The sequence below is a fragment of the Sorex fumeus genome, unplaced genomic scaffold (assembly GCF_029834395.1).
Source record: "Sorex fumeus unplaced genomic scaffold, SorFum_2.1 ptg000061l, whole genome shotgun sequence".
Classification (NCBI taxonomy): domain Eukaryota; kingdom Metazoa; phylum Chordata; class Mammalia; order Eulipotyphla; family Soricidae; genus Sorex; species Sorex fumeus.
In genome coordinates this window covers 36703063-36730834 of record NW_026606118.1, presented here as the reverse complement: position 1 = coordinate 36730834, position 27772 = coordinate 36703063, and the positions used below count along the sequence as shown (strand labels likewise).

General features: G+C 36.3%; 1 protein-coding gene across 1 annotated transcript in view; it reads left to right on the top strand.

Moving 5' to 3' along the window:
• The window catches only part of LAMA2 (laminin subunit alpha 2), a 647398-nt gene that overhangs the window by 509370 nt on the left and 110256 nt on the right, over window positions 1-27772 (top strand). The window contains exons 36-40 of the mRNA XM_056126014.1: window positions 565-727; window positions 2744-2954; window positions 8654-8770; window positions 9471-9634; window positions 10956-11094. Of these exons, the coding sequence (XP_055981989.1) occupies window positions 565-727; window positions 2744-2954; window positions 8654-8770; window positions 9471-9634; window positions 10956-11094 (794 nt within the window). The remainder of the gene's footprint in view (window positions 1-564; window positions 728-2743; window positions 2955-8653; window positions 8771-9470; window positions 9635-10955; window positions 11095-27772) is intronic.

Sequence of the window (27772 nt, the reverse complement as noted above, 5' to 3'; positions counted from 1 at the left end):
ACTGCTGGAAGGTATCTTTGAGCCCTAATCTATAATTCTTGTCCTTAGTCCAATGCCCTTGTCCTCACTCATTTGAGCGGAGGATGATGGGGGGATGAGCATGGCTGCATGGAAGTGCAAGGCAAGTTTATTTACAGAAATGCCATCACTCATAATATTTCTATTTTCAGTCTTTTCAATTGACTGAATGTTACTGTCTTATCAGCAGTACAGACCCAGTGTTTGTAGCATCCAAGTGTTACATTACATGTCTCATTTGTTTCTTATCTAGGGAGTATTTGAGCCACATTCTTACTAATATTTTTTTTTCCTTTGGGGAAATAAATCCCATACTTTAATTATTGTGCTCCCCCAACTAAAGGAAAAAATACTATGGGAAAAAATATGCCACGTTCTCCTGTTTGCTAAGAATTGTTATTTTAACTGCTTCTTTATTTCCCAGTGGAAACACACATGGCAAAGTACATTTTATTTGGAAATGGGAGGGAAGAACAGATGCTGAATCCCCGGTTTGCATGTGGCATTTTATTTACTAATTCGCAAAATTTGTTTTACCCCCTGCAGCTGTAAATGAGAAAGCTGTAAAACTAAATGAAACTCTAGGAACTCAAGACAAGGCCTTTGAGAGAAATATTCAAGAGTTTCAAAAACAGATTGATCAGATGATGTCAGAACTGAGGAGGAAAAATCTAGATTCACAGAAGGAAGTTGCTGAGGACGAGTTGGTGTGAGTAGATGGTCTATTTTTTTCATTTAATTAACTGAGCTTTAAAATTTTTTATAGTTTTTTAAATTTTCCATCAGAATTTTGAGAAGTATTTTTTTATTTTCTCATAGGTGTATACTTTAGTTTGCTCAAAAAAATGGACCCAAAGCATGTTTTTCCCTACCTGTAAATAAATAATGATTATTTTGATGTTGTTTGATCTACAAATTTGGCTTGTGGATTTCTTTAATTATGAGATTTGATTAATTAAGAGATTTGATTAATTAAGAGATTTAATTAATTAAGAGATTTTTAAGCTGTTAGTAGCACTGTCCTCCGGTTGTTCATCAATTTGCTCCATCAGGCACCAGTAACATCTCCATTGTGAGACTTGTTGTTACTGTTTTTGGCATATTGAATACGCCGTGGGGAGCTTTCCAGGCTCTGCTGTGCGGGCAGGATACTCTTGGTACTTGTCAGGCTCTCCAAGAGGGATGGAGGAATTGAACCCTGGTCAGCCATGTTCAAAGCAAATGCCCTAGCCGCTGTGCTATTGATCCAGCTCAACCTGTTAGTAATTGTTCTAAAAAGTTATTTTTGGCTTTTCATTTTAATAGTTTTATCTTTTTATGAACTGCCATTTAAAATGTCATATAAATATGATATACATAAGTACAAGAATATATACACACATATGTATACACATACACATATAGTTATATATGCATATATATATATTATACACACAGAGAGATGCATATTCTTGGCACAATATCCTGCAGTACCCAGGACTTACTCCTGGCTCTATACTCAGGGATCAACCCTGCACTCCTGGCAGTGCTCCATATGGGATGCCAGAGGTGTAACTGAGGTTAGCTTTGTGCATGGCAAGTATCATACTCACTCTACAACTCTGGCCCTTGATAACGTTTTAAATTCAGTAGCATCCTATACATTTGTCATTTTATAAAAATACTATGAGTCTTCAGCCATAAATACCAAATACTTCGAAATTTGTTTAGAGGATATAAGGTCATAAATAGTAAATTTAGGATTATAGTGATAGTACTGGGGTAAGGGTTCATTCATTGCATGAGGCCGATCACTGTTAGATCCCCAGCGTCACTGTCCCCAAATATCAAGGTGTAGCCCTGAAGACTTGGAGAACTGACTGGATGACCTGGGTCACTGAATCTCTGGCCTCATCAATGAAAAATATATGATAATTTCCAGGTAGCCTCTCCCTGCCAAAGAGAAATGGTGATTTTACTAACTCTTGAGACAAAGTACTCCAAAATGGAAGTATATTTTTCCATCAGAGGTTAGATAATTTCAAAGTCATTAGTATTTAGCTGATATACATAAAGTTAGCAAAAACCAATATATAAGAAACAGAAATTCATTTTATCAAACCTCATTCCAGATTTACTGAATCTGAAGCTTTAGGGTAAAAGCAGTCGACTTTGACAAATGCTTCAAAGCTGGCTTGTATTACATGTTAATCTAAGAATTGCTACTTTTCAAGTAGTTTGGCCTTTCTTAGAATTTAGAATTACCACGTTAGTCAAACTAAGTAAACTCCCATATTTCTTACTTAGTGGTAAAGCAATATAAAAATCATATTAGCATGGCAATAATACAGAATTTAATTCACAATTTCTAATAAAACAGATAAAGACTTTAACTGAATCAAAGTAACAGAAAAAAATCTCATTGTGTGAATTTAAAAAGTTTTTGAGCAGAATGTGAAGTGTATTACAAAATCGATTTATTTCACCAGATTTTGAGATGATCATTTCCAAATGAATATGTTAATTTATTAATAAATTTAAAATGTTTTTTAAATTTAATTCTAATTAGAAACTGTCTTGCCACCTTTCAGTTCCAGTTTCAACTTAATTTAGCATAAGTTGAATTGTGACTTTCAATTGTTCTTATTGTACATTCTTTTAATGCATCTCTTTTCAACCCACTTTAATACCAATCAATTTGAGACAGTCCAGGAATTTACTATTTTTTGTCTGGTGATCCATGCAGAGCTGCTGAAGGCCTTCTGAAGAAAGTGAAGAAGCTGTTTGGAGAGTCTCGAGGCAGAAATGAAGAAATGGAGAAGAACCTCAGGGAGAAACTAACTGACTACCAAAACAAAGTTGATGATGCTCAGGACTTGTTGAGAGAAGCCACAGACAAAATTAGAGAAGCTAATAGCTTATCGGCAGCAAACAAACAAAATATGACTGTTCTCGAGGTAAGGCAAGGCTCTTTCATTTGAGGGTGGGGACTGTGAGCAATTACAATTACTTCAAGAAACCAGATGAGACATGATGTCTCTTAATAACCCATTGTCCACAGAATAGAAATGTAGAGAATTCGAACTATTGAACCTTTGTAAGGAAACTGTGTACAGTAGAAAGAACTTTTTATTGGGAGTCAGAGGATAGTGCAAGCTTGGTAAGTCAATTAGAGACTTAATACATTAGTTATCCAACAATTCAAAGAGTGTATTATAGTGTAGGATACCTTCAAACATTAAGGTGTTTAAAGTGTCTAACCCTTATCTAAAGCATGGATTAGCTCAATGGATGCCATAAATCAAAGTACCGATGCAAATTGGACACAGAAGGAAGACTCATTGAGAGAGCAGAGTATGGGAAATTTTGGTTCTTTACTTTGTAATGTGCTTTATGCTAATGATATTTAAATGGAACTGAAATAAATAAAATCAGAATTATTTTTTCTTCTATTCTTCATAGATGAAAAGTACTTCTTTCCTCAAGAAAAGAGGGTAGCTTCTGCCTTTTTCAGTTATGATACTAGAACACTAGAACTAGATGCCCTTCTTCCTTTCTTCCTCATGTTCCATCCTTCCTTCCTCCCTCCCTTCCTTCCTTCTAACTGATCACATTCTCCAAGACTAAATTCAGTATCTACAATGTTGCACACCTATATTCAGTATTTAAGCAACAACTTTCTCCCAAAGACAATCAACCTTTTTCATTTTCAGAGTATTTGATCTCACAGATCAGAAAGCAGCAGCTGAGCTCTATCCCTTCTACCATATAATTTTCCTTTCAGCTGTAACTAAGATTCTCTTGCATAAATTACATTCTCAAAAATGTTTGTGGAATGATAATTGAATAAGATATATCTGGCATTTTCCCCACTCGTTTCTTTCTAGTTCCCTTTAGATTAAGAAGTAAAAACTACTAATTAATTTTTAAAGGTATTTTTCCTGCATCCTCCTCCTGGGTTCAGTCTTCTTGCTCTAATAGAAGATTGAGAAAGCTCAGGTTTTCTTAACTGATTTGGCTAATCTTAAGCAATATACAATTGACTGATATCTAAAGAAAAGCAGTCTCTGGAGGCAGGGTGCTGGAGTGCTCACATCACATTCCTATAGAATTAATTTTGCTCAGTGACATTCCAGTATTATAACTATCCCAAAAGTGTACTGTTTCCTTTTATGGCAGCAGGCTAAGAAATTAAATTTCCTGGATATAAAGGATAGGGACTGGGCCTCCTCCACCCAGATCCCCCATCTTCTAGCATGTAGGCCTTACACCCACCAACCGGATCCCGGCACCATGTAATCCCATCAATGGTGAAGACCCAGAGACTATAAAACCCAGCTCCCGGAAGTGGGTTTATTATCTAGTTCTTACTCTGGAGAACCTGGCAGGCTACCAAAAGTATCCTGCCCGCACGGCAAAGTCTGGCAAATTCCCCATGGCATATTCAATATGCCCAAAACCAGTAACAATGATGAGTCTCATTCTCCTGACCTGAAAAAGCCTCGAATGTGGCACTTTCTAAAATCTCAGGGCTAGGATGAAGGAGACATTACTGCTGCCTGCTCGAGGAAATTGATGAACAACAGGATGACAGTGATACAGTGATACAGTGAAAGCATAATAAGCATTTGGGAAGTATTTTGGGAGAGTTATAGTGACACTGTAAGTGATGATTTTAGCTCTTTCTTCATTTTAGGTTGTTTAAAACCAGGAGAGATCATTCTTGGCCCCATAAGTCTAGGAATTTATATATTGGCATTCAAGTTCTAAGTGGTTCTTTTTGTATTTTCATTTATTTTGTCCTGCTTAACTAAAGGCTTGTAACAATAGATAAACCCATGAAATTAATACCTGTAAGTCACAGTTTAGTTAAGGTTGTTTGACAAGACTGATTAAGGTTGATTAACTAGGTTGTACAAGACTGGTTAAAACAGAATCACCTAGAGAATTTGGTATATAGATGGGTTCCCTGGTCTCTCACGTAGGGTCTGAGTTGGTTGATCTGGGATGACTCCCAAGTTTGAAAAATTCTAAGAATATTCCTGAGTTAATCTGGTTTATGAGCAACTGATACACTGGATCCCTGTGTGAATATTGTTGAGTATTGTGTCTGAGCCCACAGAGGTGAGATAATTAAGACAGGACTAAAATGTTTTGTTTGTTTTAAGGAGTAAACATGTATTTTTATTAATATAAACATTTGTCAATATCCTAAGTTCCATGGAGTATTGAAATCCTCAAATGAATATATCAAACAGTGATCTTTACATTATGGCCTTGAAGCAGTGTATCAACTCTCTTTTAGAAAAATGTTCCACATCCTATCTATTAACTCAGAAACTTGAAGTGGGGCCCAGCAACACATTATTTAAATAGTCCTCTTATGAATCGGTACAGCACACAAAGATCACTATATGTGAAATAGTTATATATATGAAATAGTTATATATATATATATATAGTAAAGGAAGGGCATCAAATTATTAAGAATTTATTAAAGGTTTTGTAAAAACACCTGACACTGTGCTAAGTACTAAAGGAAAAGCCAGGTTAGTGAAAGTGCAGAATAACATTAATATATATATAACATTAATATATATATATATGGATAAACATATCAAGACCTGGGGAAGCAGGAAGTAGTATTCGGGGGTGAGGGGAGCAGACAATTTAATGGTTTAGAAATACTGCAGTAAAGACTGAATATGACCAAGTTGGGTGAGAAAAGATAAATTGGGGGGGTGGGGAAACCAGGTAAAATAGACAGATTCTTGTCTTTAGATTGCATTAAAAATGCATTTTGAGTGAAGGTATTTTCCTGAAAACTTTTGGGAATAATTAAAATATTAAAGTTGTGCACTAAAATTGCACTTAGGGAATTTTGTATGAATGGTATTAAAACTACATTTGGTGAAATTCATGTAAGTGTTTTTGTAAAGCAGTTGATATTATATTGGAAAGTAGTGTGATATGAAGCTATAAAAGTGGGTTTGGAAAAACATCTAATAATTTGTGAGCTACTTGGTATATCAAGGTACTGTTTATCACTGTGATTTTTGAAGCTGAATATAAATCTTTCCTAATTTCATTGAGCTTACAGACACCTGAAAAGTCAAGGCAGTCTTAGCCTTAAACTGTAATGTAATTCTGTGATTGAATAATATGAATTTGAGACACTTGATAATAAAATTTATTCACAACAATTGATGATGGCATCTAGAAGAACCGAGAGAGATTGATAGAAAGGAAGAAACAGCATACTCACAAGTACCGATTTCTGAAAGTGTAAGGTGATGTTAGGAAATGTCAAGTGTAGCAATAAAGTTAATTCAAAAGCTACATAAAAGTCTATTGCAGAAGATGGGTCTGGAAATGGCATTTGGAGCCATATCACAGAAGGCTTTGAATGTAGCCTACTAGAAAGGACACAAGGTTACTAGGGTTACTGAGCCATTAACAGCGGTAGAGAGAAGGCAGAGGGAGGATGGTGATATCAAAGTAAAGAGGTGGCTTTCCTCTGGTAAATGGGCAGAACTGAGATCCTAGCCAAGCTATTGCTTGAATCTAAACTATAATCACTGTGCTCTAGTACCTAAAATATACTTAGGATTAGGATGAGTGATATTTTATACAAGTGGTCTAAAAACTGACCATGAACTAAGAATGGAGAAAGGAAGATCAAGATTTAGGCAAACATGATGGAAGGAACTGCATGAATAAAGTCTCAAAGGCAGGTGCAAGATGTATATACCTGACATATAAATGTGGTTGGTAAACTTGGGAAAGAATGGTATGAAATGAGTTAATAATGGTGCAAATAAAAAATGTGTTTTATGTCAAAGGTGAACCAGGCCAGTACATTCAGATTTTATGATTTAGGCTCCAGCATTAGGTGGACTAGAGTTCAGATCTTAACCACACCAGACTATGTGAATTTAAGTAAAGTACCCAAGTTACTCAATTTCCAGTTTATTTAAGAGATGATGAAGACAGGATCCAAAGAGTTAGTATAGAATTAAATAAGAAAAGTTTTAAAATTACTTATACGTGTTGAGATCTAAATGAACATATAAGCTAGTATTATCTAAAAACATAAATGACAGTTTAAAAATTACAGTTGATATAAATAAAAACTAATTTTATTTATAAATGAAATCTATAAAAATGGGAGTTTATAAAAGAGTCAGAGGGATAAATAAAAATAGCAAAAAGTGCTTCAAATGTAGAAATAACTTTTATTTTACTATTCTAGTCTAGAAACAAGTTCCATGGGATTTTTAAACCAAGTTAGCAGTCTCAAAAGTCTGTATTGCTCTCAGAAAAAGTTGATTGATTTTGTCTTCCCATAGGATAGTTTCTCTCTCTCTCTCTCTCTCTCTCTCTCTCTCTCTCTCTCTCTCTCTCTCTCTCTCTCTCTTTCTCATACACATCACACACACATTAGTTTTCTAAGTTTCTTATAGTTTCCTAAGTTTCTTTCAATTTTTTTCAGAACTTCCATTAAAGAATAAATCTGCTTATTTTTTGGTCGCAAAATATTTATTTTGACAAAGATTCCAAAATTCAGTATCCACTTTTTATGTAATTCACTCTAGTACCACGTGTTCAATTATATATGCAGCACATGCACTATGGTTAAAAATGGATTCCATTTGCTTTAAAACTAGTTTTTAGGGGCTAAAGTAAAGCAGGTAGAGTATTCGCTTTGTATGTGACTGACCTTGGTTAAATTCCCAGCATCCCAGAGAGTCCACTAAGGAACCCCAGGAGTAACTCCCAAGCACAGAGTCAGGAGTAACCTCTGAGCATTGCCAAGTGTGGCTCAAACACCAAACAGAAAGCAAAAAAAAAAAAAAAACCCATAAAACGAAAAGCGCCCACAAAAAAACAACTATAGAAATCAGAAAAGAACCAGTTAATGTGTTTATGGAATAAAGAGATGAGGGCAGCCAAAGCCCACCAAAATAAATAAATAAATTTTACAAATGTAGTTTTTTGGGAGAAGCATGCTGAAAGTAGGCTATAGACCAAACATGATTGCCACTCATTGCCTCTTTTGCAAACCACAACACCCAAAAGGAGAGAGAGAACAAAAGGGAATGCCCTGTCACAGAGGCAGGGTGGGATGGAGGGGTGGGGGTGGGAAGGATATTGGTACCCATAGTGGTGGAAAATGGGCACTGGTGGAGGGATGGGTATTTGATCATTGTATAATTGAAACCCAAGCACAAAAATTTGTAAGTCTACAACTGTACCTCATGGTGTTTCACTAATAAAAATTTTTTAAATATGTATTTGAAACGTGCCTGTGAAAATGGCAGGCTGGGGCTGGGTTTGAGTGAAGGAGAGGAAATCTGGGAACAGAGGTGGAGGGAAGTTGACGCTTAGTGGTGAGATTGGTAATGGAAGATTGCAGAAATCCAACAATGAATAACTATGTAATTCACAGAGCTTTAATAAAATAAAATTTAGGCAAAAAAAATTTTTTTAAAAATGTAGTTTTCAATTCCTAACCTACAATCTTATAACGTTTCTTCTTCTGGATGACTTTCTTGTAATTGGAGGGAAAAAATACCTGTAGCGACAATTAAATAATTCTTATATGCTTGGCTGAGTTTAAGTACATTCTGACGTTTTATTCATATTCCTATTACAGACAAAGAAGGAGGCTATATTAAGTGGAAAACAAGAAATTGAGAACACTTTAAAAGACGGTAACAACCTGCTTGATGAAGCCAACCGTCTTGCAAATGAAATCAACTCAGTTATAGACGTGAGTGTTTGATAAAATCCAACATTAAAGGAAGTATGATAATGATATATACTTATGTTATTATCAGTGAGAATAAGTGATAAGTGGAAACTAGTAAGAGATTTCTATCTTATAAGCAAACATTTCTTTTTCCGTGTAGGTATAAAGTATTTTTTATTATGCTATTGTGAGCATACCTACCTATTTAGGAACTAGAATTTAACATTGTTCTCACAAAGATATGAAAGTCTGTTAATATATGTTAAGACTAATATACATTCACACAAACTGTTTTATTTCATCTTGGTGAAAGTTTTTTTTTGTTCTTAAGAGATAGTATAATCTGTTTCAATATTCATATAATTTCAGTTAAAAAGAAATATAGAACTACATAGATTTAATATGCTATTTAATATACTAGATATTATGATATATGGTTATAAAAATGCAAATGATCTAAAAATTCTAATGACTGTCATTAGGCATTTATACCTACAATATAGCAGTTGTTCAAAGATTGTTAGGTTCTTGGTATAAATGGACTCACTATTCCCTAATCTCTTTAATTTAATAACAGCTTTTATTCTCTAGTCTCTTTTTGCTCTGCAGTTTGAAGTTACATTTAGAAACTAAGCATGTGTAATTATATCTCATTGAAAATTAGTAAATGAGAGAAAACTTGGTTCTCTTAGTAAAACATTCTCTCCTCTTTATACATCAGTACACTGAAGACATTCAAACTAAATTGCCATCCATGTCTGAGGAACTTAAAGATAAAATAGATGACCTCTCCCAAAAAATAAAGGACCAGAAACTTGCTGAGAAGGTTTCCCAGGCCGAGAGCCATGCAGCTCAATTGAACGACTCATCTGCTATCCTTGACAGGTATGTCTCTTGGGGCTGGAAATATCTATGTAATTTGACACTCGTCCAAATTTTAACTAAAAAAATAGTAAAAAATTGCTTTCAAATCTTGATTTCTATAATTATGTATATACAGGCTGCATGGCCCTTCTGTGGGAGAGCATAATTAGGAGGGTCTGAGCAAAGCTCAATCAGAACATCATGAAAAGTCTGAACTAAAAGGGGATTCAAATACGGCTTGCTGGGGAATGAACACAGCCCTTGGCAATACTTTAAAAAAAAAGTTTTCTGCTTTTTATTAGAGAGCACAGTTGTTGTTTTAATTAGCATTTTAAATAACAATATATAAACGCAGTAGGTTTCAACTTTCAGTTTTATTTTTTTGTGGAATCAAAACTTATTTATTGTTTGTAAAAAGGTGACTTTTGAAAATATTACTTCCTCTATAACCCTTTTTTAATCACTTTTTTCATTTGAATTCCAGGGTGACAACACAGTCCCTAGTGAAATAGCAACTCAGTATAGTTGGGGATCAGATATGGGTCAGAGAAAAAAGGGAAAATGACAGGGAGTCTGAATTATAAGCATTCCCTCTAGAAATAATGGGCATGCTTTTCTATAATTTTTGATTGTCATAACAATTATAGGTTCTATTAGACCCAAGAATAAAGTTTTCAAATAAATATGTTTACAATAAGCAACATGCATAAGGTTCTGTTCCAGTACTTAATATTTATTCACACTAAGAAAAATATTAATGTTTGAAGACCCTGGGCACACAATTCATTCCTAATTTATTCTTTAACAAACTTTTGACAATTTACCCAAAAGCGTGGTAGATGGAGCAACAAGTGCAAAATCAGAGGATACAGACTTCCATTCCTTCATTAGTGAGCATTGGACATGTGACCTCAGACAAGCTTTCAACCTTCAGAGATTCATTCATCCTTAATTGAGAACTGTGCTTGCCTTAGAAAGATTTTGTGAAATTCATTGCAACAATGTGGTACAAGTGTTGTGTTACCTTAGCATGTTTAATAAGTGGCATAAATAAATTATCTTACTGTTTACACATGCATTCTACACATGGTTGCAGAAGCTTTTGGAAGATGTGATGGGCATTTAAAATTGTTAATAGTATTTTATAGCTGAATTATGCAGGATTATAAACTTAAATTCCAATGTACAAAATAATTCAAGTACATCAATAATATAGTGATTTGGAATTGTAATTGTAATGACCCTGCTCATTTGGAAGCCATAGTTGTAATAAATTGAGTGTCTTATATTTGAGTAGCAGCTGCTCCAGTGTCTTTTTTTCTTTTTTGGATAATCCCAACAGAATCCTTGATGAAGCTAAAAACATCTCCTTCAATGCAACTGCAGCCTTCAATGCTTACAGCAATATTAAGAACTATATTGATGAAGCTGAGAAACTTGCCATGGAAGCCAAAGATCTTGCAAATGAAGCTACAAAACTGGTAAGAAACACTGTTAAGTGTGGATAATGGAAGGCATTATATTTGAGTACAATTACATTCAAATTTAAATCAACTCTAAAAAATCCTAGTATATAAGAATTATTTTTTAAATTATTTTTATGGCTCCTTTAAAATTGTAAACCCACAATAAATGCTTAATGTTCTATAGTCAGAGCATAACTCTTTATTGGTCACCTAGTACTTTTCAATATTAATTTGAGGCTTAAAACAATCATAATTGTACATTGTATGTTTCTACTACCAACTAACAGTAAAAATAATCATGCATAAAACTCTAAACAGATATGCATTACATTTTTTCAAATATTGTTAGAAAATAATATCATTGAACATAACGTCATTGTTTAAACTGGTTATGGGTAAAGTTTTACTATAAATGTAACTTTTAGAAATTCATCATAGCATGTGTTTTTAAGATATTTATATGCTCTTTATTTATTTTCCATTTTTTGAGTACCATGATTTACAATACTGTTAAGAATAGTTTCATGCATATAATTGTCCAGCACCACACCCACCACCAAAGTGCCCACTTCCCTCTATCAATGTCCCCAATATCCCACCCTCACTCACTTCTTTAGATCAACTCTCAGATACATTGACTTTGTCATGTTATTTGTTATCCTTATATCCGCGATATGTAAGAGATCATTCTGTATCTCTGTATCTGTCCGTCTCCTTCTGACTGGCTTTACTCAGTACAATGCCTTCTAGACTCATCCATATTGTGGTGAATTACTTGATCTTATTTTTTCATACAGTTTCTTTTTTTTTAACAGTTTCTTAATATTCTAGTGTGTATCTATATCGCAACTTCTTGACCTATCATCTGTAGTTGGACAATGATTGTTTCCATATCCTTGCTATTGTACCAATTGGTGCGCATATAACCTTTGAATTAATGTTTTTGAGTTTGGGCATAAATGCCAAGTAGTGATATTGCTGGATAATATTCTATTCTTTTTTGGAAAAAATCTCCATACTGCGTTCTGTATTGGTTGAGCCAGATGATAATCCCACCCACAGTAAATGAAACAACCTATATCTCACACCATCACAAATATTAACTGAAAGTGGATTAAAGATTTCAAGATTAGGCCAGAATCCATTAAATAATGAATATATTGAATAAAACATAGGCAGAACTCTCCAGGAAATAGACCTCAGGAATGTATTTAACTATCTGATCAGAAGCAGAGAGATCAAAAGTAAAAAGTATTAAATGGTTATACATCAAACTGAAAACATTTAGCATGGCAAAAGTAACTTAAGCTAAGATAAAACTACTGAATGGGAGAAAATATTTACACACATAGATCAAATAAAAGGCTAATGTCTAAGATTTATAAAGAACTCACAAATTTCACCAATAAAAATATCAATAACCCCATACAAAAATGTGTATATAATATGAACACTTTCCCCAAAAATACATAGGAATTGCTATTAGGTCATATGAAAAAAGTACTTATATCCCTTATTTTTAGGGAAGTTCAAATCAATATCTCAGTATCATTTCAACAATGCAATATCATCTAATACCATTGTCAATATATATCAAAAAGACTGTGACCTATTCATATACTTTTTAATTTATTGAAAACTTGGTCATTCTGATTAACATCTTTGATGTCTATTTACAATATTTCAGATCAAGAAAAATATCACAAGTGATCGCTATAATCTGTATAAATTAATATCTTAGTCATAAAATGGTAACTTTATTCAAATTTAACACTGTTAAGTGATATAAATAGGCTCAAAGTCTGTGAACATTTTAAAAACAAATTCACAAATTCATATCTAAAAAACTACCTTTTTCCTACATATTTATAAACTCACATTAATAATGAATCTGAAACAAAAATGAGTTAGAAAAAAGGTGCTCTCTTATTTAAATTAAATGACAACACCAGGAGCCAGAGAAATAGTATGTGCCTTGCACAAGGCTGAATGATCTGAAACTATATGTGATAACTTGAGCACAGCCAGAAATGGTACCTGAGAACATAGCAAGGAGTAATCCCTGATCACTGCTGATGTGGCTAAAAAAAAAGAATCAAAATAAATAAATATCAAGTGGTAGCAAGTTATATACAATTAATTTTGCAGAAGAATATTCCCATGTCAGGGTAACAGTGACTTGTTTGATATAATTACTTAAAATATTGTGATAAAATTTTATTTTAGGAACAACAGTTAAAGGAGTATAATGTAAAATAAATTCCAAATTCTGGCTCGTTACAGCCATAAAATATAATCGTATGGTTCCACCTCTTTTGAAATATTTTTCCTTTACTTCCTTTATTTATATTCTTTAAAGTAGAATTTGTAGACAGTCCTCACTTTCACTAAGTAGATTACATTTAAAAAATCACACTTTTACTTCCATTAACACCTGAAGATTTACTCTTTCTTCTGTCTCTTCTTCACGCTTCCGTGCCTTTCATATGGAATTCTCACTTTCTTTCTCTCTCTCATTCTCTCTCGTTCCTCTCTCTCTACCTGTCTCTCTCTGTCTCTCTCTACAAACACACACACACACAAACACACGCAAACACCCACAGACACATACATCACACACCTGTACACACACGTCTAGGTAAATGTAGTCAACATTGCACTTTTTATTATTATTATTTTAATTGCCATGAGACACACAGTTACAAGGCTGTTCGTGATCTGTTTCAGGCATACAGTGTTCCAGCATCCATCCCAACACCAGTATATATTTCCCACTACCAATGTTCCCCTTTTCCCTTCTGCACTGGCCCCCGCCCCACCTAGCCTGTGTCTGTGGCAGGCACTTTCCTTCTCTCTCTCTCTCTCTCTCTCTCTCTCTCTCTCTCTCTCTCTCTCTCTCTCTCTCTCTCTCCCACCACCCTTCTCAACTTTTGGACATTATGGCTTGCAATATAGATACTGAGAGGTTATCATGTTTGTTCCTTTACCTACTTTCAGCACATAGTTCTTATCTAGAGTGATCATTTCCAGCTACCTTTGTCATGGTGGTCCCTTCTCTAGTCCACCTACTTTTTTCCCAAGCAGTTGAGGCAAACTTACAAACTGTGGACCAGTCCTCCTGGCCCTTGTTTCTAATGTCCTTAGGTATTAGTCTCATATATGTTTTTAACATCACATAAATGAGTGAAATTATACTATGTCTGTCCCTCTCCTTCCTATTAATTTCACTCAGCATGATATTCTCCATGTACATCAATTTATTTTCAAATTTCATGACTACATTATTCCTAACAGCTGCATAGAGTTTCATTGTATAGGTGTATCATAGTTTCCTTAAGCAATTGTCTGTTCTCAGGTAACAACACTGTGTCTTAATATCCCTTTTCTCAATCTGCTTAATATTATTTGTATTAACTAAAAAAGGAAAATTAAAATTGACAAAACTTTTTTGGGGGGAGGTATGGCATAATACTCGTAATGCTTCAGGTTTACTCATGACTTAGTGCTCAAGAATCATTCTTAATGGAGCTTGGAGAACTATATTAGTTTCAGGGATTGTACTCAGGTTGGCTTCATGCACAGCAAGCTTCCTAACCTCTGTACTATCTTTCAGACCCCAAATTGTGAAGATTTATAGTAAACTCAACTCCAGAACAAAATGTGATCTTCCTATTTATTCTTCAGCTTTAATTACTATTACATGCTACAATTAGCAATCATTCCTAGAGTCATGTTAAAAATTATTAGCATATTATTGCCCAAGCATCTTTAAAAAATAATATAGAAGAAATAGAAAATAGAAGAAATATAGGGCAGTTTTTAAGTAACACATTTTCCCATAGACAGCATAATAGCAAAGTAGTTAGTAAAGAACAGTGCTGTGTCAGCAAAATATAAACTTTAAATAAACTAAAAAAGAGTTGTAGGAAAATTATATTAAAGAGGAGCAAAACATTCTTAAGAGTAAGTTTAAAAACCTTAGACCCTAGATCATAATTACTTAAATTTATCTTTTGAATGACTTCCCAGGGTTTATTCCTTAAGAAGAGAAAAGTTTAAAAAAATTATTGAAACTAGAAAATGAGGTTTATTTTGATTTGGCTAAAGACAGTTATAAAGAATAAATTGGATTTTGTAAATCTTCTGTTATGTGGGTTTAAAAGCCCCAATAGAAGAAAGGGTACTAAAATAGAAAGCCAGAATCTCTTTTTTGTTGTTGTTGTTTTTGTTTTTGGGTCACACCTGGCAATGCACAGGGGTTACTCCTGGCTCTGCACTCAGGAGTTACTCCGGGCGGTGCTCAGGGGACCATATGGGATGCTGGGAATCGAACCCGGGTTGGCCACGTGCAAGGCAAACACCCTACCCGCTGTGCTATTTCTCCAGCCCCAGGCCAGAATCTCTTGATGTGCATGGTAACCTTGATTAATTCAGATTCGTACTGATGTTATCAATTATAGACACACTAGATAACTTGTAATTTCCCAACTATAGTGAATATTTTACGAAAAAATAAATCTAAATATGTTATAATAAAAACATCAAAACAGATGACATATCTTAGAACTTCTATCTTGGTGACACAATGAATTTTGAGCATAAATGCAAATTAGAAAGACCAGGGAATGGGATTTTCAGGTCTAGGGTTACAATATTTTACTCTAAAATTTTGTTTGAGTAGTTTTTTAAAAATTTTCTTTTGTAACAATATAAAAGATTCTTTTCTTGTAGGGATAAAAAAGATGACATTATAGGACAATTGTACCCCTAAACAGACATTTATGCCATCCAGCCCAGGAATGTTTTAAGGAATTTTTTTTATTTCTTTGTTCCTCTACTTTAAAAAAGTGTCAAAAAAGATGCCTGAGATTACTTGCATATAGATTCAAGTTTAAATTTATACTGTCCATATGGTATAAAACTTTCCAAGCTGAAAAGTTAATTGGGCAGGAGGAAAATAAGAAGTAGTTTTGGCTATTGAAACTCCCTATACCATCTAGAAGAAGGATACAGAAAACAAGTCCATATACTTAATTATTCTATTTTAGACAATTGTGAAATATTAAACTAGAAAAAGTTTAGAAAAACACAATGTAATCCTGTTTATTTTTAAAATGAAATATGATATAAAATAAATGTTTGAAAATATTTAATGTAAGACAAAATGCTAAAAGATAAGCATTCTGTAAAGCCTAAATAATAATTATGGATATTTATAAAAGAAGCAAATAAAATTTCTTAAAGAGAAAATATAGTAACTAAAATTAAAATGGATGTGAACAATGAATACCATATTAGTAACAGATGAAAAGAGATTATCGCTAATTGAAAGACTAGAAAGCACTACCCACAATACAACAGAAATGACAGAACATTGACAAAGTTTAAGGAGAAAAATATATAAATTATGAAACTTAAAAGTTCCAGACACCAGAGTGATAATTCAAAAGTGTAGAGCCCATACCTTGCATGTACAACACCATGATTTTGAATTTCAGTACTGCATAATCTCCCCAACCATTGCAGTTGTGACTCTTGTGGCCCTCAGGACCTCCAGTCCTAAGCAAGCTGCTATCAATGCTCATTGTGCCTATACCACCAGTTCTGGCATCTACAGTGCGTCTCACAAACCACTGAGGGCTACTGAAGGATCTCCCGTAAAATGTTTAGGAGTGCCATAAGTGGAAAAGAATGAGCCTGAGGTGTAGTAATAGTTGTAGAGACAATTATGAAAATTTTTAAGTAAAAAAAAAGTGATTAAAAAGGTGTGATTCAAAAAAAAAGGTGTGATTCTCCAAATTAAAGAAATTCTTTATAAGAAGAAGTAAATTAACACCTGGAAAGATCATGTCTAAACCATAGAAATCACAAAGAGGGGAATGAAGACATAGTATAGCAGATAGGGTGCTTACCTTGTACACAGCTAACCCCGTTTTTAATCCCTGGCACTCTATGTGGTCCCCAGAGTACCACCAGGAGTAATTCCTAAGCAGGGGCCAGAAGTTTCCTCTGATTATCACTGGATGTGGCCCCCTAAGCAAAACAAAACAAAATAAAGAAAAGAAAAACAAAATATTGAAATGATATACAAAGGTAGTTAGTAAAGTGCATGTAGATTATCAGAAAGTAATATGATTTACCGGCTAATATATTTCCCAACATTCAAGTCATAATAAAAATCAAAATATAACACTCATATGTCCTCATCAAGATGATACACATCATCACTCAACTCAGAATTCAATACCAATTACACTATCATCCATAGAAGACAAAAAGAGTAGTTTCAGATAAACTAAAACTGAGAATGTATGGATCAGTTTGTTATTATAAAAGGGCCTTTTGACAAAATCAAATAAACCAATGAGTAAAGTCAAAAGTGAATAAAAAATAGTTAATATGTGAAAATCTAAATGGGCATTCATTATGAAAATTATGATAATTATCAAATGTATGCAATTTTTCAAAAATATAACTTAGAAATGAAGAATAAAAGCATGAAAGTGGCGGTAGATTATCAGAGTTGAAAGTTTTTAGTCTTTAAATTTAGAAAGAAAAATTGTAAAACCTTTTTAATTTAATCTTTCTTAAGTATATACATATATATTAAACTTTGAAGATAACATTAAATATGTGTATTAATTACATATATATTTTATCTATATCCATCTGTATATGGAAACATATAGAAAGCAGCTGAGGAAAAGAAAAAAGAGAGATTTTAAAGATATTTGCCCATATGATCATTGAGGTTAGAAACTTTGAGCTTTGCAGGACTGTCTGGCAAGTGCGAGACCTGGGGAAGAACTGATATTGCTGAACTGGGTTCAAAAGCAGTTGGAACAGAATCTCTTCTTCCTTGGGTAAACTATCTTTTCTCTTAAGACTTAAAACTTACTGTTTTGACTCACCTCATTAAAGAAGCTAATCTAATTTATGTAAATCCTACTGATCTAAACATATCTAAACATTAGCCACATCAAGAAAATATCTTTATGGAGGCCATAGAAATAGTACAGGTTTTAAGGTACGATCCTGGTACAATACCAAGTACCACTTTGTCACCCCCACCCCCAGCATCATTGAATGTAACTCTGAAAAAACCTTTCAACTGTGAAGTAGCACTGATAATTCCCCTTAGGCCTGCACATTGATCCATCTTCCTGAGAATTACCACCAGAAGGGTCGTCCAGGTCTCCGGAGCAATTTATAGGTACCTCCTACCAAAAAAAAGAAATTAAATAGAAATACCTTCACAGAAACATCTAGACTTGTGTCTAGCTCAAAACTGGGTGACATAGTCTGGTAAATCAATTGTAAAACTGAATTAACCATAACTAAAACCTCTGTTTTCAAAAACTAAAAAATAAAAACAAACAACCAAAAAAAAAAAAACAAAGAGACTGTGAAGATGGAAATCGTCATCAAATTCTACAAGAAATATTGAAAAAGGAAAGCAAAATATATGGTAATTGTAAACCAAATATTTTAGAAGTCAATCCGAATACAGTTGTCACAGTAGTTATCACTGACTTTTGAAATAATACCTTAAATCTCAACAGATTAGCATAATTTCATGTATGTCTTATATTACATGCTATGTATGTCAGAAATCACTTCTTAGTCTTGTCACCTCATCATACTATGTTGCCTTGGAGGTTGTCTCAGAAAGAAGAAAGAAAAATAGAAAGAAAAACAACATTCTCACTTGACTGCCTTCTCTGACACATGTCTGGTATATTGACTAGCAGTAGTCATTTACCTAAACTTAACTAAGAGAAACTGGAAAAATAAGAAGTGCATGCACTATTTGGTGACATTAACTGCCTCAGTTCTAATTCATCCTTCTGATGACTGGAAAAAACAAACTTTCTTGTTAGAATGCATTGATTTTCGGTTTATATTTCACATGCATAATAAACATGTGCATCTACAATTTACATAAAATACCACAAAAACATAGGCTATAGAAAGACTGAAAAGACAAGAATACATTCATATATCTCTAATCATGGCAAAAGAAAATGCTAATATTAATCACAATCACATAACTATTTTATTGACATCAAAGTTGTCAGAGGTAAAAAATAAAGATCATCATAATAGAAAAGGTAATAATTGGGCTGGAGCAATAGCGCAGTGGTAGGGCGTTTGCCTTGCACTTAGCCAACATGGCCGACCCGAATTCGATTCCTCCGCCCCTCTCGGAGAGCCCGGCAAGCTACCGAGAGTATCTCGCCCGCATGGCAGAGCCTGGCAAGCTACCCGTGATGTATTTGATATGCCAAACACAGTAACAACAAAGTCTGCAATGGAGACGTTACTGGGCCCGCTTGAGCAAATCGATGAACAACGGGAGAACAGTGACAGTTACAGTGATGTTCCAGAATATTTCAAAGAGAAAATAAAGATTCCCAGTTACTTTTAATGCTGCTGTATTACTGGCAAAAAACTGTATAGTGACATAAAAATAATGAGCCAATCATAAATACAAATACAAACTGATACATAATATATTGTTAACCAAAACCAAAGATACATGCATATATACATAACCATATATATTAAAGCACTGCACTATTGCACTCTCCTCCCATTGTTCATTGACTTGCTCGAGTGGGCACCAGTAACGTTTCCATTGTGAGACTTGTTGTTACTGTTTTTGTCATACTGAATACGCCACGGGGAGCTTGCCAGGCTCTGCTGTGTGGGTGGGAGACTCTCGGTAGCTTACTGGGCTCTCTGAGAGGGACAGAGGAATCGAACGGTCAACTACATGCAAGGCAAATGCCCTGCCCACTGTGCTACAGCAAAATATTAGCAATTCCTTTACAAAGATTATGAATCACATGTTATATGCTAAATTATTTCCTGGTTTAAATAATATGAAAGTCAAGAATAAAAAGAGGAAAAAAATGGTTCTGCAGCAATATCTGGTCTCCCATTTATAAATAAATCTAAAAGGTATTTGCATATCAAACAGTTGTCAACTTTTATACCAGTCAGAAGTTTTGATTTTTGTTTTAATTCATGATGCGTGCATATTTTAATTTCTTTTAAATAGGAAAGAGAATCAGATCATCTGTTTCTTTCAAGCAGCAACCCTTTGCCCTAATGCTTATTACCTCTAAATTCACACTCTGAGGAACAACCACTTCTGAATCTTTCAAATCTTCTTCTTCTAGATATCTCAATACTTTTATAAGCATGCTGTCAAATGATTCATTAATTCATGAATGGTCTATTTGATTGCTGCTATAATGAGCAAGTTATGATTCACTGAACGTATCACATCACATTTCCCTCCTTCCCATTAAAAGTGTATCGCCATTTTTGGATATTTTGTTTTCTCTTCCACCTTAATTAATTGTACTTAGAGCTGTATCTATTAGTCATCAATAATAAGGTCACACACTGCAAGACGAAAGCATTTGTACTTTCATTCTTTCTCTTTCTTTCCCTTCTTCCCTTCCTTTTTCTAATTTTTATCCTTTTCCTTTCATAGTGCAATATCCATCAATGAATGTTTTACCCATAATCATAATTGTCGCAATGCAGAACACAAGTTTTTTCTCTTGAGCTATTCCATTTCCTTAAAGATGATCTCTGATTATTCTGGGTTAAGAAAGGGCACTTGTTGTCTGACTGTCAGTTGCTCTGTGCAATATTGAAGGAGAGAGGAGCTCAGTGTCACAAAATATCTTGCTGCAAATTCATCTAATTTCCTTCCCACAATTGCCCTTTTTTTTTTAGGCTTAGAACTTCCAATAACTTTTTTTTTCCCTTTACTTTATTTTATTTTTTTTTAAAGTTGTAGATTTACAATTTTTTGTGCTTTGGTTTCAATTATACAATGATCAGATACCCATCCCTCCACCAGTGCCCATTTTCCACCACCATGGATAATATCCCTCTCACCCCCATCCCCCACCCCCCTGTCTCTGTGGCAGGGCAATCCCCTGTGTTCTCTCTCTCCTTTTGGGTGTTGTGGTCTGCAAAAGAGCCATTGAGTGGCAAACATGTTCAGTCCATAGTCTACTTTCGACATGCATCTCCCCTCCTGGGAGGATCCTCCAAACATCCTTTATTTGGTGCTCCCTTCTCTATCTGAACTGCCCTTTCCTCTAGGATACCCGGCTGGCCTCTAAGTTATGGAGTAATCCTCCTGGTGCTGATCTCAGCTATTCTTGGGTATTAATCTCATACTTTGTTACTTTATATCCCCCAGATGAATGCAATCTTTCTATGTCTATCCCTCTCTTTCTGACTCATTTTGCTTAGCATGATACTTTCCATATTGTACCACTTGTATGTAAATTTCATGACTTCATCTTTTCTAACAGCTACATAGTACTCCATTGTGTAGATGTACCAAAGTTTCTTTAACCAGTCATCTGTTCTTGGGCATTCAGGTTTCTTCCAGTTTCTGGCTATTGTAAAGAGTGCTGCAATGAACAAACAAGTGCAGATGTCACTTCGACTATACATTTTTGCCTCTCTGGGATATATTCCCAGGAGTGGTATTGCTGGGTCAAATGGGAGCTCAATTTCTAATTTTTTGAGAATGGTCCATACTGTTTTCCAGAAGGGCTGAACCAGTGGACATTCCCACCAACAGTGAAGGAGTGTCCCTTTCTCGCCACATCCACGCCAGCATCGGTTGCTTTTGTTCTTTTGAATGTGGGCCAGTCTCTGAGGTGTGAGATGGTATCTCATTGTGGTTTTGATCTGCATCTCCCTGATGATTAATGATGTAGAGCATTTTCTCATGTGCTTTTTTGCCATTCGGATTTCTTCTTTGAGAAAGTTTCTGTTCATTTCATTGCCCCATTTTTGGATGGGGTTGGATGTTTTCTTCTTGTGGAGTTTAACCAGTATTTTGTATATCCTGGATATCAACCCCTTGTCAGATGTGTATTCGGTGAATATCCTTTCCCATTCTGTAGACTGTCTTTGTATTTTGGTCACTGTTTCTTTGGAGGTGCAGAAGCTTCTTAGTTTAAGATAGTCCCATTTATCTATCTCTGTTTTCACTTGCTCGGCCAGTGGCGTGGCATCTTTGAAGATACCATTAGCTTCAATGTCATGGAGGGTTTTGCCAACTTTATCTTCAATGTACCTTATGGTTTCTGGTCTGATGTTGAGGTCGTTAATCCATTTTGATCTTACTTTTGTACATGGTGTTAGGCAGAGTTCTGAGCCTATTTTTTTGCATGTAGCCGTCCAGTGATGCCAACACAATTTATTAAAGAGGCTTTCCTTACTTCACTTCACATTACTTGCACCTTTATCAAAGATTAGATGAGCATATGATTGAGGGGAGATGTCAGTGTATTCAACCCTGTTCCATTGGTCTGCAGTTCTGCCTTTGTTTCAGTACCATGCTGTTTTAATTATTACTGCTTTGTAGTACAGTTTGAAGTTCGGGAGGTTGATTCCTCCCATTTTCTTTTTCCCAAGAATTGCTTTAGCTATTCGTGGGGGCTTATTGTTCCATATAAATTTCAGGAGTGTTTGCTCCATTTCTTTGAAGAATGTCATGGGTATCCTTATAGGGATTGCATTGAATTTATACAATGCTTTCGGTAGTATTGCCATTTTGACAATGTTAAGTCTCCCGACCCATGAGCAGGGGATATCTTTCCATTTCCTCATGTCCTCTTTTATTTCCTGAAGTAGCGTTTTGTAGTTTTCTTTGTACAGGTCCTTTACTTCCTTAGTTAAGCTGATTCCTAGGTACTTGATTTTCTGGGGCACAATTGTGAACGGGATTGTTTTTTTCATGTTGCTTTCTTCTCTCTCACTGTTTGTGTATAGGAAAGCCATGGACTTTTGGGTATTGATTTTATAACCTGCAACTTTACTATACGAGTCTATTGTTTCTATGAGTTTTTTGGTGGAAGTTATTGGGTTCTCTAAGTAGAGTATCATATCATCTGCGAATAGTGAGAGCTTGATTTCTTCCTTTCCTACCTGAATGCCCTTAATATCTTTTTCCTGCCTAATCGCTATTGCAAGTACTTCCAGTACTATATTGAACAGCAGTGGAGAGAGTGGGCATCCCTGTCTCATCCCTGATCTTAGAGGGAAGGCTCTCAGTTTTTCCCCATTGAGGATGATGCTTGCTGTAGGCTTGTGGTAGATGGCTTTAATTATGTTGAGGAAGGTCCCCTCTATACCCATTTTGGCTAGGGTTTTCATCATAAAGGGGTGCTGGATCTTATCAAATGCTTTCTCTGCATCTATTGATATGATCATATGCTTTTTATCTTTTCTTTTGTTGATATGGTGGATTATGTTGATTGATTTCCAAATGTTAAACCATCCTTGCATCCCTGGGATGAATCCTACTTGGTCATGGTGTATGATCTTTTTGATGAGTAGTTGGATTCTATTTGCTAGTAGTTTGTTGAGGATCTTTGCATCTGTGTTCATCAGGGATATCGGCCTGTAATTCTCTTTCTTTGTGGTATCTCTGTCTGCTTTTGGTATCAGTGTGATATATGCTTCGTAGAAACTGTTCGGAAGTGTTTTTGATATTTCAATTTCGTGGAAAAGCTTAAAGAGCATCGGGAGTAAGTCCTCTTTAAAGATTTGGAAGAATTCACTAGTGAATCCATCCGGGCCAGGACTTTTGTACTTGGGGAGACTTTTTATTACCATTTCAATTTCCTTGATGGTGATAGGTCTGTTCAGGTATTCCAGGTCTTCTTGGTTCAGCCTTGGGAGTCTGTAGGAGTCTAGGAATTTATCCATTTCCTCGAGGTTTTGATGTTCCGTGGCATAAAGCTTCTCAAAGTACTCCCTGAGGATCCTCTGAATTTCTGTGGTTTCTGTTGTAATGACCCCCTTTTCATTTCTGATTCAGTTTATTAGGGTTTTCTCTCTCCCTTTCTTTGTGAGTTTTGCTAGAGGCTTATCGATCTTGTTAATTTTCTCGAAGAACCAGCTTTTGGTTTCATTGATCTTTCGGATTGTTTTTTGGGTTTCCATCTCGTTAATCTCTGCTCTGAGTTTTATTATTTCCTTTCTCCTGTTCGGGTTGTGCTCCTTTTTTTGGTCCTTCTCCAAGCTCTTAAGCTGTGAGGTTAGGTTACTTATGTGTGTTCGCTCCTCCTTCCTGAGGAATGCTTGTAGAGCTATAAACTTTCCTCTTAACACAGCCTTTGCTGTGTCCCATAAGTTTTGGTAACTCGTGTTCTCATTTTCATTCGTTTCTAGGAATCTTTTGATTTCCTCTTTGATTTCCTGTCTAATCCACTCGTTGTTCAATAGTGCACTGTTTAATTTCCAGGTGTTTGATTTAGTTTTCTGTTTTTGTGTGTGATTTACTTCTAATTTCAGCACATTATGGTCTGAGAAGATTGTTGATACAATCTCTACCTTCTTAATTTTATGGAGGCATGTTTTGTGGCTCAGCATGTGGTCTATCTTGGAGAATGTTCCATGTACGCTTGAGAAGAATGTGTATTCAGCTTTTTGTGGATGTAGTGTACTGTATATATCTACTAAGTCCCTTTCTTCCATTGTTTCCCTCAAATGAAGTATGTCCTTGCTAAGCTTGAGTCTGGTTGATCTATCAAGAGGTGACAAAGCAGTGTTGAAGTCTCCCACTAGTATTGTGTTGCTATTGATGTCTTTTTCCAAATCTATGAGTAGTTGTTTTAAGTACTTTGCTGGTCTCTCATTAGGTGCATATACATTTATTATTGTAAGTTCTTCCTGTTGTACAGATCCTTTGATCACTAAGAAATGGCCTTCACTGTCTCTTATGACCTTCCTCACTCTGAAATCGATGTGGTCTGATATAAGGATGGCTACCCCAGCTTTTTTATGGGAGCTGTTTGCCTGTAGGATTGTTTTCCAGCCTTTGACTCTGAGTCTGTGTTTGCTTTGACTATTGAGATGCGTTTCTTGCAGGCAGCAGAATGTTGGGTTCAATTTTCTAATCCATCCTGCCACTCTATGTCTTTTAATTGGTGCGTTTAGCCCATTGACATTGAGAGAGATTATTGTTATGGGATTTTGTCCCATTGTTCTGTTAAAATTTGGTGTATTTGAGGGGCCTTTCTTGCCTTAAAGTAGCCCATTTAGTTGTTCTTGTAACCATGGTTTTGAGTCTATGAAGTTCCTGAGCTGTTGTTTGTGAAACTGTGTGTTCCTTCTATTATGAATGAGAGTCTTGCTGGGAAAAGTATTTTGGGGGAGGCATTTATTTCATTGAGTTTTTTTACTATGTCCCACCACTGTTTTCGGCCATGAGGGTTTCATCAGAAAAATCAGCTGTGAATTTTAAGGATGCTCCTTTGTAAGAGATTTCTTTCTTCGATCTTGCTGCTTTCAGAATTTTGTCTCTGTCTAAGGTTTTGGTCATTTTGATCAGAATGTGTCTTGGGGTATTTTTATTCGGATTTCTTCTAGCTGGTACCCTTTGGGCCTCCTGAATGTGGTCACAAGTTTTCTTCAGCTCTGGAAATGTTGTAGCAATGATTTCTTTGACAGTTTCTTCTTCATCGAGGTTTTCTTCCTGTACCTCTGGGACTCCAATAATTCTTATGTTACCCCTCTTGGCCTCATCACGATCTTCTCTTGCCATCTGTTCCCGAATTGTGAGTCTCTTTTCCATTTTCTGCTCTTTTCTGGAGAGTCTCTGAACTTCATCTTCGAGCTCACTGATTCTGTTCTCAGCCACTCTTACTCTGCTGCTGAGGCCTTCCACTGAGCTTTTCAATTCGCCTACGAGATTTTTCAGGTCTGGCATTTCCTCATTTCTGCCTTCAGATCCTCTTGTCTTCTATTGGCATTGCTTTCCATTGTTTCTTTTAATTCCCTAAGCATCCTAAGTAGCTCCCTTCTGAATTCCTTGTCAGAGAGGTTGTCTAACACTACAGTACTGTTGGTGTCATCTGGGCTAGACTCTTCAATATGAAAGTTTGGTGGGCTTTTGCGTTGCTTTACCATTGTGAGAGGTGGGTTTAGTCCTTCACGTTCACTGTTACTATTCTGCTTGATATGCAGTGTGAGTTAAGATAGGCTTATGAGTTATTGGCTACTGTGTTTCTAGTGGCTGAGCTAAAATAGAGAAGTTTCCATCTAAGAAGTTAGCTTATGGTTCCTATGGCATATGTAGTGGGAAAATATTTCGCGGCCGCATTAGCGGCCGCGGCTCAGGAAAGAGTCCCTGGCACTGGGCGAGGAGTTGGGAACGTCTCCTGTTTGGAATTGGAGCCGTTCAGCTTTGTTGCCCAGAGCTGGGCCTCTGTGCCCGTCCCACGCAGATCAGGGGTTGAAAACCGGCTTTCTAGGGGCTGTTTCTAGCTGCGCGTGCCCAGAGAGGGACCCAGGCCCTTGGGGGCAGGCTGTACCTTTTGGAATTGGAGCCGTTCAGCTTTGTTGCCCAGAGCTGGGCCTCTGTGCCCGTTCCACGCAGATCAGGGGTTGAAAACCGGCTTTCTAGGGGCTGTTTCTAGCTGCGCGTGCCCAGAGAGGGACCCAAGCCCTTGGGGGCGGGCTGTACCTGTTGGAATTGGAGCCGTTCAGCTTTGTTGCCCAGAGCTGGGCCTCTGTGCCCATCCCACGCAGATCAGGGGTTGAAAACCGGCTTTCTAGGGGCTGTTTCTAGCTGCGCGTGCCCAGAGAGGGACCCAAGCCCTTGGGGGCGGGCTGTACCTGTTGGAATTGGAGCCGTTCAGCTTTGTTGCCCAGAGCTGGGCCTCTGTGCCCATCCCACGCAGATCAGGGGTTGAAAACCGGCTTTCTAGGGGCTGTTTCTAGCTGCGCGTGCCCAGAGAGGGACCCAAGCCCTTGGGGGCGGGCTGTACCTGTTGGAATTGGAGCCGTTCAGCTTTGTTGCCCAGAGCTGGGCCTCTGTGCCCATCCCACGCAGATCAGGGGTTGAAAACCGGCTTTCTAGGGGCTGTTTCTAGCTGCGCGTGCCCAGAGAGGGACCCAAGCCCTTGGGGGCGGGCTCTACCTGTTGGAATTGGAGCCGTTCAGCTTTGTTGCCCAGAGCTGGGCCTCTGTGCCCATCCCACGCAGATCAGGGGTTGAAAACCGGCTTTCTAGGGGCTGTTTCTAGCTGCGCGTGCCCAGAGAGGGACCCAGGCCCTTGGGGGCAGGCTGTACCTATTGGAATTGGAGCCGTTCAGCTTTGTTGCCCAGAGCTGGGCCTCTGTCCACAATTGCCTTTTATCTTCTATCTTTCCATTGTTTCTAAAGACAAGGGTCTTTATATTTAGAGCACTTCCTTCCAGCCTACAATGCCCTGCATCAGATGCGGTGCAGGGGGTGGGTTGGAGTGGGAGAAGTGGCATTTACAATAACTGCAAACAAAGCATTAGGAGTAAGTGTCCAGAGTCCAAGCTGGTCTATTGGAGAAGAGTCTTCTTTCTTCCTCGTTGAAGTATTAAACTTTCTCTTACCTGCTAGTTTCTATGCCGTCATTGTTCATTTCTCTCTGGTTTTTCCTGCTAGTGACTCCATTTATTTATTCTCTTGGTTTTCAGGAAACAATGGTCTTTTGCCTGAACTTCATATTTTAAGATATATCTATCTATACTTATTAGCAGACTTTTATTTTCCTACTGTCTCTTGTCCTTCCTCATGCAAACAGCACTAAGTCATGATGAATGAGTAAGCCATACATCCCTGCTGGCTGAGAAATGTGATTACAGAGAGTGGTTAGCAACACCTT